General features: G+C 37.8%; 2 protein-coding genes across 2 annotated transcripts in view; both read left to right on the top strand.

Annotated features, from left to right (window-relative positions):
- The window catches only part of acot20 (acyl-CoA thioesterase 20), a 16,423-nt gene extending 14,299 nt beyond the window's left edge, over positions 1-2,124 (top strand). The window contains exons 2-3 of the mRNA XM_016573777.1: positions 1,085-1,287; positions 1,497-2,124. Coding sequence (XP_016429263.1) covers positions 1,085-1,287; positions 1,497-2,102 — 809 coding nt within the window. The 3' untranslated portion in view covers positions 2,103-2,124. The remainder of the gene's footprint in view (positions 1-1,084; positions 1,288-1,496) is intronic.
- A 4,633-nt stretch (positions 2,125-6,757) lies between these two features.
- LOC107756567 (probable G-protein coupled receptor 176) lies at positions 6,758-16,036 on the top strand. The gene is made up of 5 exons (XM_016573740.1): positions 6,758-7,623; positions 7,770-7,878; positions 10,455-10,707; positions 11,845-12,343; positions 15,064-16,036. Exons 1-5 carry the CDS (start codon positions 7,444-7,446, stop codon positions 15,715-15,717), a joined length of 1,695 nt encoding a protein of 564 aa, XP_016429226.1. The 5' UTR covers positions 6,758-7,443; the 3' UTR covers positions 15,718-16,036.
- Positions 16,037-17,168: the final 1,132 nt, after the last annotated feature.

The raw sequence follows: 17,168 nt of genomic DNA, 5'->3' as shown, positions 1-17,168 counted from the left end.
TTAACTTTTATAAAGAATATCTCTTTGGATTTGAGACTTTAGTCTTTGCAACTTTACAGATCTTCTTTATGCACCAAGAGCTTGTAACACTCTAAAGAGAAAGGAAAAAATGAAATCGCATCATATGACCCCTTTAAGATAACTCACCCAGAGGGATTTTGCTTTATTATCAATTAAACAATTAAAAACAAATTACATTAGTTATACTTTAATTTCCTTCAATAAAAAGGAAATTGAGTAAGACCGTGTAAAAGGTGTGTGGACGTGGATTAGTAATCTGGCCCCTTGGTATAAAGGAGAAAAAATGCTGGCCCTCGTCACTATCAAAGTTGCCCATCCCTGGTGTAGGGCGAGGGGAGATTTTCCACTAGTTAATTGATCGCGAATGGTTTCATCATTGAGCGGATAAAAAAAAAAAGTGTAAGAGGATAAAAATTATAAAAGCAAAAATGTTTCTCCGACTCATAGTTGGGCGGCCGTCCAAGTGAAGTCTATGTGTGGGAAACATTGCGGTGATGAGGCCGACACCAGCAGATCCAGTGCAAGTAGGCTTTAAGTCTGAATGTATAATTTTACTTAACAATATTTTATTTATCTGTTATATTGAAGAGACTTTTTTGAAGGATATTGGTTTACTTATGCCCTTTTTGAGCACTTCAGCTAAACTGAGACGTGAGTGTTTGGAGACGTTGAAGAGCCTGTTGTGACGACCTTGATTTATTGCAATTTTGAGGTGTTCAGTTTGTTTAGATTTGAGAAAATAAGCATATGATGGCTCTTCTCAAATCACCTGTTTCTTGTTTTTCACTCTGTGGTCTCTTAGGTGTTGAGGACTATATTCAGCCTATATTCAGTATGAGTTGCTTACAGTACTTAAGTACTGTTAAAATCAGATACTTTTTATCAGATAAAAGACTTTTACTCAAGTGGTATTAGAATTGGTGACTTGTAACTTGTAATGGAGTTATTTTCACTCTTAAGGTATCTGTACTTTTACGCAGTGGTTTTCAGGTACTCTTTACACTTCTGTTTACCATTTCAGTCAAGCTGATCAAGTTAATGATGTAATATTATGATTTTTCAGGTAAAGGACCATTTCCTGGGATTTTGGATACATATGTATTTAGAGGAGGTCCTTTTGAGTTGAGGGCAGCTCTGTTGGCAAAGAGAGGCTTTGCTGTTTTTGCCTTGGCTTTCCAGGGTTACCAAGATTTACCCAAAAGAGCTGACAAATTTCACCTTGAGTACTTTGAAGAAGGTATAGATTTTCTACGGCAACAACCAGAGGTTAGTATGTACAGCCATTCATATGTAGAATATTCCTGATTGTTATGATTTCAAGATAAAATTGTGAAAATTACAATGGGAGATTTATAATAATCCCAGAGCAGTTTTGTTTTATTATCAATGAAATTATAATTTTTATTAATATTTTGAATTCGTTTTGTTTATGTATATACATATATATATATATAATTTTTAATTTTTTTCCAAAGGTCAAAGATCAAAAAATTGGCCTAGTGTCCATATCAAAGAGTGGAGATCTCGGTTTGTCAATGGCAACATTCCTTCCTGGTATATCGGCTACTGTTTGGATCAATGGATGCAATGCCAATACTTTGGTTCCCATCTACTACAAAGACATTTGTGTTCCACCCCTCATGTTTGATGTTAAGAGAGCAAAAATGACACCGTTGGGCCTTGTGGATATTGGGGATGTTATGAATGACCCAATGTCAGAAGAAGGCCTTCCTAGCATTATTCCCATTGAACGTGCCTCAGGTAACTTCATGTTTATAATGTCAGAAGCTGACAGGAATTGGCAAAGTGCCTATTATGCAAAACTAGCATGCGACAGACTTAAAGCACACGGGAAGAATAACTACGAGCTGGTGAGGTATGAAAAAGCAGGTCACTTTATTGAGGTTCCCTATATGCCGTTTTGTCTTGCTAATTTTCATGCTGCCGCTAACCAAGTGGTTTACTTTGGCGGCGAACCTAAGGCCCATTCAGAGGCTCAGCTGGACACATGGAAGAGGATGGTGAATTTTTTCAAAAAACACTTAGCTGCTGCTGATGACAACTGCATATCTATACTGTAAGAAAAAGGGAATACAGTCATGGCCAAAAGTTTTGGCAGTGACGAATTTTGTGTTTTGCAAAGTTCACTGCTTCAGTATTTGTAGATTATTTTTCCACGTTTCTATGGTATACTGAAAAACAATGATAAGCATATAAGTTTTAAAGGCTTTTATTGGCAAAAAATATATATAATGAGTCAATATTTACAGTGTTGACCCTTTGTTCTTCATAACCTCTGCAATTCGCTCTGGTTGAAAAGCAACCCCACACATGGATGGTCTCAGGATGCTTCACTGTTGGCACAACACAGGACTCATGGTAGCGTTCATCTTTTCGTCTCCGAACAATTGATTTTCCAAATGTCCCAGACAGTTTCAGGATCAAAAAACAGTGAAATTTGTTTTTTTGTGAAAAGTTCATTTTTTGGCCAATTAAACTTTTAACAATTATTTAAAATGCATCTGTTCACTCTACACAATAATCTAGAAACAATGTGAATGAATACCACAACAGCTTAAGCAGCAAACTTTGCATAACAAAATTTGTCACTGCCAAAACTTTGACTGTATAAATGACTGTATAAAGTCCATATCATAGTCATAATATCCAATTAGTGTTGACTTGAATTACCTTAATTTCTAAAGTAGTTAAGTAGTCAAGAATTAACAAATGATCAAACTGAATGAAGCACATGTATTATTTGCTTAAAATCATATGTTTATATCATTCATACAGAGTATGGAGAAATTGTTTGTAAAATCAAACTCATATTTGTGTGTTTCTTTATCACACATTGCCATTCAAAAGTTTGGGGTCAGTAAGCTTATTTTTTTTCATTAATATTGTGAAATAGCGGTTTTCTATTTATATCTATTATAAAATGTAATATTCCTGTGATGCCAATGCTGAATTAACAATTTAAAAATTCTTTACTGTCACTATCAATTTAAAGCATGCTTGCTGAATAAAAGTATTAATTTCTTTCAAATAAAAAAAAACTTTTGAACAGCAGTGCACTTTCACTGCTGTGCCGCATTTTTGCATTATAACTTAACACTAATTTTAAGTCGATCAAATCAAATGGATTGAAATTCTTATAGTGGTGATAATACTTGTTTATCTGGATTCCTGTAGTATTCTCTCTTGTCAGTATCTCTACATTAGGTCTGTTTTATTGTACAGCCTCTGGTGCCTTCATTTTAAAGAAATCTTCAGCCTTAGTGGGGGGCAAATACAGGTTGTTTTCCTCCTCAATCTTTTCTTTCCAGAAGAATGTTTGTCTAGATAAACATTCTATCAAGGTACAGACTTTGTGATGGAGATGTGCAACTATGGGCATTGGTTACAAGTGAGCTACTGTATGCAACTTACACTTTTATGTATTACCCAGAGCTTCCAATAAAATACAACTAGATATCTTGAGATGATGTTGTATGATTTTGTATGTTTAATTGTTAGTTTAATTATTTTATATAAATATATTATAATTTAGATGTGTTGGTCAGTGGAATACTAGACAACATCCACAAATGATTATTAGGAAGACAGTAATCCAAATTAATCGTTCTGTGCCACAACAACACTAAACATTACCATTGTATTAAGCAATATTATGATTTAAAGGTATAGTTGACCCATAAATGAAAATTCTGTAATCATTTACTCTCAACCCTCAAGATGATTTTGTTTCAGCATTTTTCAACGGTCCATACAATGAAAGTCAAAAGGTTTTACAAAATATCTGCTTTTGTATTCCAAAAATGAAATAGTCGTATGGGTTTGGAATAACATGAAGGCGAGTATGACAGAATTTAAATTTTTGAGTGAACTGTCCCTTTAAGTTTGTTGCAGTATAGCTGCCATTATTTCACATGCACCAGAACATGAAAGTGATTCTCACTGGATGAGCGCTGATGATTGTTTTCTTTCGTATTCATCAGTGGGTTTTTTTAACGTTGAGATCCTCTCTGTGCAAACCTCCAGTGGTACTTATTGCAAATCTTTTAGAGAGCACTGTGATAAGGACACCCTCCAGTGGGCTGTGCCGTTTAACCCGGACTACTTAAGAGGAAGCTCTTAAGAGTTCTTGCATGTGGATTAACTGGAAAAGATTATTTTTATATTTACAGAGGAGCTGTTACTATAATCTGCAGTGCATGACATGTGAACAGATGATTGTGTTCTTGAGTGGGGAATCACAGAATAATTCAAATATTAATTGTGACCTGTGCTGGCAAAATGAGTCACAATGAGCAAATTTTCAAAAATTAGTTATTTTTATGTTCACATTCTCCATTAAAAGACCTTCAGAATGATGTATGATTTGTTGGAATCAGACGAAAATAACTGAGCTACACCCGTTTGATGTCGACAGAGTCAGCAAAGTCAATTTTGAGAAAAATCGAGTTAAAGTTATCTAAAGGTTCCAAAGCAAAAACACCTGCAGTGTTGCATCTTTTACTCCAGTTCTTTTCTTAATAATAATTAATAATCACAATATAGCTATTTTTTTATTTTATCTTTGTTATTATAAATAAGAACAGATGCAAAAAAAAAAACCCAGTAGAACAAATATAAGAAAGAAACAAATAATGCATTAGCCTACCTTTTTAATTTTACATATAAACAAATGCATTAAAGTAAGAAAAAACAAATAATCAAATGTAAAAATCCCTTTAGTGTGTTCATTACAAATAAACTGATTATTAAAACTACAAAAGCAGTTCAATGAGCAGCAGGTGATTCTCTCTTTTCTTTTATTGTTAGATTAACATTAATGAGGCGGCCTATATTAAGACCTACTGTACTGCACAGATCTAATATAATGTTATACATCAGATGTTTTTCCCCAACAGTTCCCCATACTTTCACTTAAGACATTACAGATTATATTTGTGTGAATACTTAAATACTGTAATTCTGTGTATATTTATCGGGATCGTGCGCGCTTCGGATGACAGTCAGCGTGAGAAGCGAGCGGAGAAAAGGTACTTCTCTCAGAAAACGAAAAAATAAAGGTAATTAAACATCTAAAATTATTATTTGGAGCATTGAGACCGTTATACGAGAGCTTAAAGGGATAGTTCACCCAAAAATTAAAATTTGATGTTTATCTGCTTACTCCCAGGGCATCCAAGATGTAGGTGACTTTGTTTCTTCAGTAGAACACAAACGGAGATTTTTAACTCAAACCGTTGCAGTCTGTCAGTCGTATAATGTAAGTGGATGGGAATCACGGCTTTGAGAGTCATAAAACATACACAAACAAAACCAAATTAAACCCTGCGGCTCGTGACGATACATTGATGTGTAAAGACATGAATCGATCAGTCTGTGCAAGAAACTGAACAGTATTTATATCGTTTTTTACCTCTGATTTTCACCTCAATGTTTGAACTGTCCTGAGCGCGTTTGCGTCTTCTTAAAAATCTCCGTTTGTGTTCTACTGAAGAAACAAAGTCACCTACATCTTGGATGCCCTGGGAGTAAGCAGATAAAAATTTTCATTTTTGGGTGAACTATCCCTTTAACTCATGTTTGTGAAAATCTCAAAATCTACATTTTTCACTTTCTTTTTGCCTGTAGCTCAATTAGCCCGAGCGCATTCCTACTCTTTTTGCCAGCATGGGTCACAATTTGAATATTAATATTGTCCGAAGGTGAATCAAATAATGGTAATGACACTGAAAAGTCTTCAGTTTTGCAGAAACAGATCATTAGGTTACTAAAAAGCAAGTACATAAATAATTTTTTTCTAGCCTATATAAAAACAAGAATTACTTATGTGAATGCCAGTGAGCTCTACAACAGAGAAAATCTATATTATTGAAATGAAGGTTGGTTGCTAGCTGTGTCGTTAGGGCCTGTAGCATTGTATGTGAGCTTCAGAGCTCTTTTACTCTATTCATGAACTTTTTTAAATGTTATATTATGTTTTAATAGTATTTACTGGACAATGTCAGAATTAATTAGCGTGTGGAAAGTCCCTTAATGTCTGGATAGCAGAAGATGGTATCTAGTGCAGAGAATAATATTGCAGCATCCTTCAATTACAATCGCTGTCAAGGGAAAAATGGTCTTAATTTAAAAATTAGGTCAAGAGAATGCTTAGTAAACTACAAAATAGTTTAAATAATTTATGGTCCTTTTTGCTGCAAAATCACAGTGCTGGAGAAGCATGTGCATCACTTTTGTATTAGATGTAGAATTCACAAATATTTAGGCTAGTATAGTTTTGAATTAGGTGAAACCAAAACAACTTCTAGAAAACAACACACAATTGTGTAACTGGACTTTTGACTCAATACCTTCTAGTTACTGAAATATTGCTTAACCCTTCTGACAACATCCTTGTGTGACAACTAGCCCCGGTCTCATTTCATGCAGGCTTTAGAGATTCCTCATGTGTTGTCTAAAATCTCCCCTGACCAAGGACCACTAGACTTCTTATTATAGAACAAGAAAACAAAAGCAACATGTAGACAAATTCAATGCAGTGGGAGGTTTGCACACTCAGTAGATATACTGCAAGGAAATAGTTTAACGTGTGGATTCGGTAGGCTACATGCTGGCGTTTTGCTCACTGGATAAATTATTTACTTCACAATAATGAAAACTGCTCAAATAACGTTTTGAAGCAACCGTTCATTTGAAGCAATAAAGCGCTATTGTCACTCGCAATGAAGCCTGTTCGCTAAAGCCCAGTTGTCAGATCACACACTGACTCGATATTTAGCGTGATATGCGTTTACCAAAAATCGTTTTTTGACACTTGGATATGGCTATGATCGTTCATAACGATCTCATACGGGTATGTTGGTAATTTCTCTGGCATTTTCTCTATGGTTTATCGTACACTGTTTAGACATTATTATTAGCATACAGTTGCATATTGTAGTAACCCAATGCTCGCGAAATATTGTATATAACCCGTATTATGTTATGTTCGTCTGTTCACACGGCTAGTGAAATGAAGTTGAGTTGTGAGACGCGAGACAAGCGCGTGTCACTGTCGTATCGCTCCATCAATGACATTGTATATGCGATCTGTACTGTGTAATCAAAATTATGCCTTTTTTTATATCGCAAATATTAATTTCAGTATCGCGATTCTGAAAAGGCCGTTGTTTAGCGACAAGATCTGCAATGTGCAGTCCTGTATGGGATATTTTATTATCGAGAACGATCTCCGTCCAGCGTTTTTTTAAAGATGCTTTGCGTTTTCGATCATTTTGAGGAACTGGAGAAAACTCGCGAGTTAATCATGTTGGACACAACATCATAACGCTCGAGCCCTGTTCACCAATAACGTGTGCGCGGCGAGACCAGAGCCGAAGAATTCTGGTGGCGCCTCAGATATGAATGATGATGGAGGCGGATAACGCGGAGAGCTGGTTTCCTCTGTCAGAAAACGGAACCACAAGTTTAAACGCATCTAATCTGGGTTTCCTAAACGCGTCGTCTCCGGTGGGTCTGTGGGGTGATGTTCAGGATAAAGAGGTGACACGACTGGAGGAGATCCTGCACTGTGTTAAGATGATTGTGTGAATTCTTACACATTGCAGCAAAATGACTATCACATCTAGAAGTCAGTGATCATGCCACAAATCAGAAACAAAGAAATGAGATGTTGTTTGGTTCATTCATGCTTCAACTGATACAAACAGAAATGTGTAATGTTTCCTCAGTCAGTCACATGCCATGGTTCTAAGGAGGCTTTTTTCTACACGACAGCCGCTCACTCTGACAATGATACCTGGGACAAAAAAGACTATATTTTGTTTACACGGATTACAGGTGCTGTAGAACACGACTGATAATCTTATAGAAATTATGCAATATTTGGAGAAAGAGGAGTATTCAGAGCCTTCTCACAGTAAATGAGATTTTAGCATTGTTTATACTAGTATAATGTCCTTTTGTTCTTGTTTTTTTTTTCCTGAACTACGTCAGAGGGAGGCAATTTTGTCAGACTCAAACAAACGAGCCATCACATGACTAATTAGCCTGCAGAACGCTTAGTATAAATGATCGTAATCTGATAATCTGTTTCTGCACTGGATTCGGGCTCAAGTTTCAGAAAAGTTGGGAATTTTGCGTTTCAGACATTCATTGTGATTACTAGTTACGGAAGTCATTGTGGCAATGGGTTAGTCATTATTTCACTCAAGTTTTATCCTTGGCATTCATTTAGCAAACTGCTTTGCTCATGCTCCTTCCAAATTAAAAAATACAGTTGTTTTTTCCTGCAAATATTCCACTAACATCTGTCTGTTTGCTGCTTATGCATCCAACGCATACATTTTGAATAATTCTCAAACAAAGAATTTAAAGGGCTATATCATCCATAATTGAAAATTCTGTTATCATTCACTCATGGCATTATCATGATCATCCAAACTTGTTTCTTTTTTTATGTGGAACACAGAAGAAAGTAGTGATACAGGTATGGAACGACATGAGGGTGAGTAAATGATAACAGAATACACATTTTTGGGTGAACTATCCCTTTAAAAACACAGCAAGGTTTGATAATCTTCTGATCTGACAATTTCATTACTTTTGAGTGATTTTTCATCATTAAGATTAATCAGGCATGATAATTACAGCTAAGTTAGCCAACATCTATTCTCACACTTCAAAATTCTCAAACATATTAGAAAGAGTTGAGAAACCACTAATGGAACCCCTGTGAAGTTAAATAACACTATTAGCCACGGGCATACTGGAGACTTCTGGGAACAAATGGACAATTATCCGGCACTGTCAGTGTGCACTCAAAATGTCACCAGAGTAATAACACAGAGGCAGCTGCAGATGGATTCCACTGTGCTTTGCCTGTTACACCTGTATGGTAATGGGAAAAGATGAAAGTCACAGTCATTGCGGAAAAGATGCACCTTCCAAAAGTGTGTCAAGCGTAATAACGGGTCTGGCTAGAGAGCACCTGTCACCTAAGTGCTCCGTTCACATCAACATCCAAGGAAAGATTCACCTCATGCTCCATTTCAATTCAAGCCGTGTGAATTCCATCATGTTCGTGCATCATTTCTTCAAAGTAAATGAATCTTGCATAGATTTCCACTTTCCACTTTTTTCCATTTAGCCCCAAGTAATACTTTTTTACATGCTTTCTCTGATTGTTTTAAATGCTTATCTATGGTATGAAGAAATGAAGCAAACTATGGAAATGCTTATCAGTTACAGATGTGTTGTCATGTGTCATGTTAAAGAATAGTATGGGTTCAGTATAAGTTAAGGTCAATGGACAGCATTTGACTTTCAAATGGTCCCTCATGGACTGTGGAAGTAAATAGGACCAGGTTTGTATATAAACGCAGAAATGTAAAGTTTATAACTATATTAAAACACTTTCCTGTAATAACTTGTGAGTTATTTAAAGGGGTCATATGATGCTTTTTTAAAGATCATTATTTTGGTTTTGAGACTTTAGTCTTTGCAACTTCAGGGATCTTATCTAAGCACAATCAGCTTGTAACACTCCAAAGAGAAAGGAAAACTTGAAATCGCATCATATGACCCCTTTAACCTGTAAAGCTAAATCATAATTTTTATAGGAATTTTAGGGTTTTACATGATAAATTGTATGTAGTTAAAATAAAAACAGTGATACTTTAATTTTAAGTGCTTTACTATAACCCTTTTTTTATAGAGATGACATTTAATTTTGTGGTAATCATCATGCTACAATTGCTCTCAATTGAGCATGTATCAGAATCAGAATCAGAATGAGCTTTATTGCCAGGTATGTTTACACATATGAGGAATTTGTTTTCGTGACAGAAGCTTCCACAGTGTAACAGAATGACAGTGACGGAACAAAAAACACAGATAATAAAAAATAGAACAAGTAAATAAGGAATAAAAATATATAAATTGACAGTTGTATGTGCAGGTATATTACAATAGACAGTTTTTGTATGTACAGGTACTGTATATTATGTGCAACCCAGAATAAACCCAGTATTGAACCCAGAATAAAATTAATTATCCAAGAAGTGTCCCACCTCATGTGAACATCTCAATATTAGAAACACTTGGTTTCTATGTCTGTGCATGCTAAGCTTTTGCTTCTTCCTCAAATCTTATACCGTGCTGTGAGCTTTGTTTGTTCATCACAGCAGCATTAGAATGCCATACTGTTGCTTACAGGAACCACAAAGGGAACAAGGCTTTTTTTCCCCCCTTCAAATTAGCGTGCAACCTTTAGGTACCTCATTGCCATGGGAACTGCTGTAGACAATAAGATGAGGGCTGCTCATGTCCCACTCACATTCAGTTGTGTCCTTAGATACTGACATAGGCTTGTAACCCTCCTCAACCTTTTCTCCTTTTCATCTCTTCGTCCCCAGGCAATACTGCAGTGCTGTGGTGCACTTGTTACACCAATGTCTTCAAATCAGTCACGAATCTCTTCATCAAGAACCTGGCATGTTCTGGTATTTGTGCTGGGTTGGTGTGTGTGCCCTTTGACATAGCCTTGAGTGCCAGTCCCCTATGCTGCCTATGGGTCCATACGCTCCTGCTGTGCAAAGCCATCAAGTTCCTACACAGGCTTTTCTGCTCTGCCACTGTGCTCAGCTTTGCTGTCATCGCCCTGGATAGGTGAGTGGACATGCATGCTAATTCACTCATCTTTTACTAACAATTAAAATGTAATTGTTTCAGATTTGAGGTCACTAAGGGTCTCAACCAAACAGTAATTAAAACGCTTGGTTAAGATGATAATATGGTGAATGATCTCTTGAGAAAATCTGAAAACTCTTACAGTTGTAGTCAACCCATGGGCACCAGCTGTTTCACAGACTAGTGCTTCCATAGCTACCTACTCCGCCAGACCCTTTATCAGTTCATTGAATAATCTATTTTGCTTAGCACAGAAGCCTTTCTTGAGACATTGTTTTCACTTCAGAAAAAAAACATACATGCACCATGCAGACACAAATCACATAATAAAACTTAACTTATTTTCTGATTTTACATATTTTAAAAATTTCCCTTTTGTGTCTTTCCTGGGGTTTTCATTATGAATCTATCTAATCAATCTATTTATGTCTTTTTGTGCACACATAAAGCAGTTTAATTGTGCTATAAACAATTTAGTCCACTAAAAAGTATTATTGTTATGTAACTGATTTAAATAGGGCTGGGAAAGGAAATGTTCTTATTTAGTTCATATTCAGAACAAATTCTATTTAAACAAAAAACATTTAGCACAATTAGTGTAGTCAGATTTGAGTGAATCTAAACCATTCAACTAGTATAGTCCGATCTCTAAGCAAAACAGGCTCTTTAACTGAATCAAAACTCTTCAGCACAAGCAGTGTAGTCTAACTGATTCCCAAACAAATTACTTTTATGAGTCGCTTCCTTTTAGTCAGTATCATTCAGTGCAACTTGTATAGTCCGATCTCTAAATAAATGACTCTTATGAACTAGTTATTTTAAATAAATCAAACTTATTAGCATGACCAGCGTATTCCAACTGATTCCCAAATGAATGACTCCTATGAGTTGATTCTTTATAGTGAATCAAAACCATCAAGCTTAACTAGTACAGTCCAGTCCCTGAACATTAGCCAACAGAAAGCTGCTTGGTTTGAAAATTAATTCTGTGTGAGCTGTGCTTCGTTTGTCTATTTTAACAATAGGTAATGGACCTTTTTTGCCTTTGAAATTTTACCAAAATTTTGCTAATGTGACTGCACCTTAACAGTGGTGCCTTCCCTGTTTCACTTCCAGGTACTACTCAGCGTTGTATCCTCTGGAGAGAAAGATATCAGATGCCAAATCCAGAGACCTGGTCATCTATATCTGGGTGCATGCGGTGGTGGCCAGCGCCCCTGTTTTTGCCGTAAGCAATGTGACGGATGTCTACGCCACCTCTTCCTGTTCTGACGGCCAATCACTTGGACATCTGGTTTACATGATCACATACAGTATCACCACACTCATTTTACCACTAGCAGTGGTGTTTCTAGCCATGGCACTAATCCGCCGCGCACTAAGCACCAGCCAGAAGAAGAAAGTGATCATCGCGGCACTGCGCACCCCACAGAACAGCATTTCCATCCCGTATGTGTCTCAGCGCGAGGCTGAACTTCATGCCACTCTGTTGTCCATCGTTCTAGTCTTCGCGCTGTGCAGCACTCCCTACGCAGCTCTGGTCATATACCGTTCAGTGCTGGGGGCTGCAAAAGCCTCGTCTTGGTTACAGCTGACTGCTGTGTGGCTGCCGAAGGTCTCTCTTCTCACCAACCCGCTATTTCTCCTCACAGTAAACCGCTCTGTGCGGCGTTGTCTGCTTGATATGCTAGCACGCCTGCATCGGCGCTATAGCCGAAGGAACATGGTCAGCATTGGGGGTCTGGCTGAAGTAGGGCCACTAGGGGGCGAGACTGTGGTTCCCCGTGGCAAAAACGGAGAAACAAATAGAGACATAGTTAGCGTAGCTGCTGTTCCAACCAAGCAAAATTGATTTGTTTAACCCAAACTAAAGTATAATAATGTGCATTTGATCAGATATAACTGCAGTACAAGATTATGAGATGCATTATTTGAATGCTTGGCCAAAGAGATGTGTCTTTAATCTAGATTTAAACAGAGAGAGTGTGTCTGAACCCTGAACATTATCAGGAAGGCTATTCCAGAGTTTGGGAGCCAAATGCGAAAAAGCTCTACCTCCTTTAGAGTAGAAAAAATACTTCTTTCAATCATATCTGTCTAATTATACAATAAAGATTAGGTCTTTAAAAAGCTAAATTAAATGCTGACGATAAAGGGACACGGTTTTGACATTAAAATGTTCATAAAATACCCACATCTATTTTATGTCATTGGTTCATTAAATTTCTTCTACTGAGTTCCTCAATAATTGACCAATATTCAATATGCAAGTACATCTATCCTCATTAAACACATTTTCATAAAAAGAAACATTGTTTCTCTGAGTTAATCACCCTTTATGGCAAAAGCAAAGCTAAAGATTAAGCACTTGCATGTGACTGAGAAGAAAAAAAATGTATTAAAGAGGGCAGCTTGTTTTCCCCCATATGCCAGTTTTAGTGCCATTAATTAAAAGTCTTGATGTATTTTAAAGTTGTTTAATGTGTTTTTCAAATCCAGAAACCACTAGCTTGGATTCCTACTTGAGCTACACTACAACTGTTATGTGGAATTAACATAATACTTGTGCTCTTTTCCACAATGCTTTAATGTACAAAAAACATCAAGCAAAAGCGTTCTTTGGAAGTACACTGATTGTCATCCATTTACATGGCACTCTTAAAAACATTTTTTAAAATAATGCTATTTTCATGAATTTCAAAGCATTAGTTAAATTGTCTGATGGAAGCAGCACATGTCTCTCAAATTCAGTTAAAATAAATACCTCAAAATTGAAGGCAAGGGTTTATTTAGCTAGAGTTGCCTAGTGTCATGAACTGCTCCGAGACACGAATGCTGAGGATCCAAATGCAGTGATTATTCAGAGGGTAATCCACAATCATGATCCAAACAATAACAAGAAACACAGACAAAGAGTAATCCAGAACAAGGGGCAGAAACAACCAAGACACAGGAAAACAGGAAATAACGGCTCAGAAATGCAGTACTTAACATATGCAGAACTTCACAATCGATGACTGAATGAACTGGGCTATATATAGGGTGAGCAGGCAGGGTTAATGAGACACAGAAGCAAACAATGAGTGCTGATGAGTCTGGGCAAAGGAATATGGGAAATTAAGTCCAAGACTGTGTGACAGAGGTATGGGATGGAGTGTCCTCTGGTGGTTATCAAGGGCACTCCAGCTGGTGATTGTGACATAGTCCCCCCTTAAGGAGAAGCTTCCAGGAGGGAGGTGGAGCAGTGGCAGAACAGGGGGATGGATGAAGGGCCAGGCCCAAGGACAGGAAGTAGGACTGAAGATTGAGGGGAATCGGGGAGCCAGGGTGGAGCAGAAGACCACCAGGATGGAGCAGGCAGAGCAGAAAACCACCAGGGTGGAGCAGACTGGACTAAAGATCCCCACGATGGAGCAAAAGACCTCCAGGGTGGAGCTGAGGACCATTTCAATGGAGCTGATAGTGCAGGGGACCACCAAGATAGCTCAGGCTGAGCAGATGTCCACCAAAGTGGAGCAGATGAATCAGGAGACCACCAAGGCGGATCAGGCGGGACACCAAAAGAGAGCACAAAGGGGTTAACAGCGAACTCTGCAGCCGTAACAGGACAGGCAGACAGTTCAGAGACAGCATCTTTGGCCATGACAAGGCAGGCTGATAGTTCAGAGACGGCCTCCTTGACCATGACAGGAAAGTCCGGCAGCTCAAGGGTGACCTCTGTGGTTGAGACCGGACAGGCAGGAAACTCACAGACTGGCACCAACACAGGACTGAGCTCTAAGGCTTATGTGAGCTCTGGTGCAGACTCATGGACTGGAGTGGGCTCTGGAGCGGACTCATGGACTGGAGCGGGTTTTGGAGCGGACTCATGGACTGGAACAGGCTCATGGACTGGAGTGGCCTCTGGAGCGGATTTATGGACTGGAGCTGACTTTGGAACGGACTCGTGGACTGGAGCGGACGCTGCTGCCTCTGAAGCGTGCCTATCCCAGACACACAAAATGGCAACTGCCATTACTGGAAGGGCAGCAGAAGGTGGAAGAACCTCTGAGATCGCCGGGCTTATGAGTGCTGAGGTCACCGGGATGCCTGACGCTCGCACTGACATCAGCGGTGGGTCCGCCACACTGGACATCAGTTCAACGTTCATGACAGCTGGGAACACTGGCGTGGTGTCCATGATGGCTCAAGACTCTGGTGTGGCGGCCATCTTGCAGAGAGGTTCTGGACTGGTGGCCATCTTGTGGTGACAGTCCACAAGGTAATCCAAAATGCAGCGGCTAGAGTCCTTACCCCTCGTCTTGGTTACAGCTGACTGCTGTGTGGCTGCCGAAGGTCTCTCTTCTCACCAACCCGCTATTTCTCCTCACAGTAAACCGCTCTGTGCGGCGTTGTCTGCTTGATATGCTAGCACGCCTGCATCGGCGCTATAGCCGAAGGAACATGGTCAGCATTGGGGGTCTGGCTGAAGTAGGGCCACTAGGGGGCGAGACTGTGGTTCGCTCTGGTAGTCAACTCCTGGAGATGTTCAATATCGGCCAACAACAGATCTTCAGACCAAACGAGGATGAAGAAGTTGAGAATGAAATTTTCTCTGTGGCCTCCACCAACTTTCAACCCAAAGATGAAGGACAGGGTAGAAATGGAGGGGTGGCAAGGGAGCTGCATCAGCCGCAGTCAGGGGATGCGGTAAAAGAAGAGGGCTTAGTGTTACCAAAACATTCTCCTATTCAGTCTTGTGCCTACTCCTCTTCACAGGTCGCCCCTGCGACTCCCACAGACCCTGAGGATGCAACACAGTTTGGTTTTGGGCCGTTTGAGTTGCCGCCACAATGGCTGCCTGAAACCAGGAACAGTAAGAAAAGACTCCTTCCTCCTTTGGGAAACACACCAGAAGAGTTGATCCAGACCAAGCAGCCCAGAGTTCGGCCCGAGAGACGCATCAGTAGAAACAATAAAGTTAGTACCTTCCCCAATGTGGATCCATGAAACACAGAGGGCAGTGGACCAAATCATAAAAAGCCAAGAAGAAAGATTGTTTGTGTTTTATATCTAAAGTTATTTTGAGATGATTTTTCTATGAGATGAGTGCAGAACAATGAAGGACATGGAGAGTATACGTTTACAGTAGAAAGTAGGAGGAGTTTACATGCTCGCTTGCTGTCTATTTGGACGATTTAATAGACATCCCTTCATCTCCATGTACTGACAGAACAGGAAATTGATCTTTCACAGGAAATTCAAGAAAAAAACATAAGGTAGGCATGGATTGTATGACATTTGTTTTGTTGGAATGGTCAATAAAATTAATCACAATCATTTTTATGTAGATACGTTTGCTGTGTTGAATTTGACTGTGTCCTTCTTAACTGATGTTTAGCATAATCTATTTCACATAGCTTGAACAGCTAGTTAGAAACTAATGCATTGCACTCAAATAAAATATTATTGATTATAAATTAACTTTCATGTACACTACCATTCAAAAGTTTTTTTTCATGTTTTTGAAAGTCTCCTAATGCTCTCCAAGTCTGCATTTATTTGATCAAAAATGCAGTAAAAACTGCAATATTGTGAAATAATATTACAATTAAAAATAACTGATTTCTATTTAGCCTATGTTTGGAATAGCCTGTATTTGAAAATATATTTTAATACATTTTAAGGAAAATCACAAAATCATTTCAAAAAAAAAAAAAAAATTGTGTGACCAATAATATATTTATTTGTTTTAGAATTTTGTTTTCATGAATAGAAAATTCAAAAGAATTTTATTTTACAGCATTTGTTTGAAATAGATTTTTATAACAATATAAGTATTTCACTGTCACTTTTGATTAATTTAATGCATGCTTGAATATAAGTATTTCTTAAAACACACACACACACACACACACACACACACAGACACACCTTACCCCAAACTTTTTAATAAATACTTAAACTACTATGTATAGTAGATGTGGATTTAGTAGATGTGCTATTTAGTAATGTAATTTATATGCATAAACACTCAATAATACTTTTTTATTCAGGGAAAGATGATCCATTATTGACAAAAAAATGAGGGGAAAACATTCAATTCAAGTTTATTTGTATAGCACTTTTCACAATACAAATCGTTGCAAAGCAACTTTACAGCAAATTAGGTTTCTACAATATTTAGTAGTAGCTTATCAGTGGTGACTCAGTTAATGTATGGAAAATTCTATTAAATACGTAATCAAACAGACGATGAACACTATTAACAGCAATTATTATATAATGCAATCAAACTTATAGCAAACACCATACTTCTGATTCACATTTACATAACAGATGTGTACACACAAATGCAATATATTGTCTATTTTTATATTGTGTATTTTTTTAAATATTTGTTGTATATTATTATTTCCTATTTACTTATTCTATTTGTATTATCTGTCTTGTCACTGTAA

Source organism: Sinocyclocheilus rhinocerous, unplaced genomic scaffold (genome assembly GCF_001515625.1).
Source record: "Sinocyclocheilus rhinocerous isolate Xijiao unplaced genomic scaffold, SAMN03320098_v1.1 scaffold683, whole genome shotgun sequence".
Lineage (NCBI taxonomy): Eukaryota > Metazoa > Chordata > Actinopteri > Cypriniformes > Cyprinidae > Sinocyclocheilus > Sinocyclocheilus rhinocerous.
The sequence above is the reverse complement of the archived record's forward strand: the minus strand, read 5'-3'. Positions and strand labels throughout refer to the sequence as shown.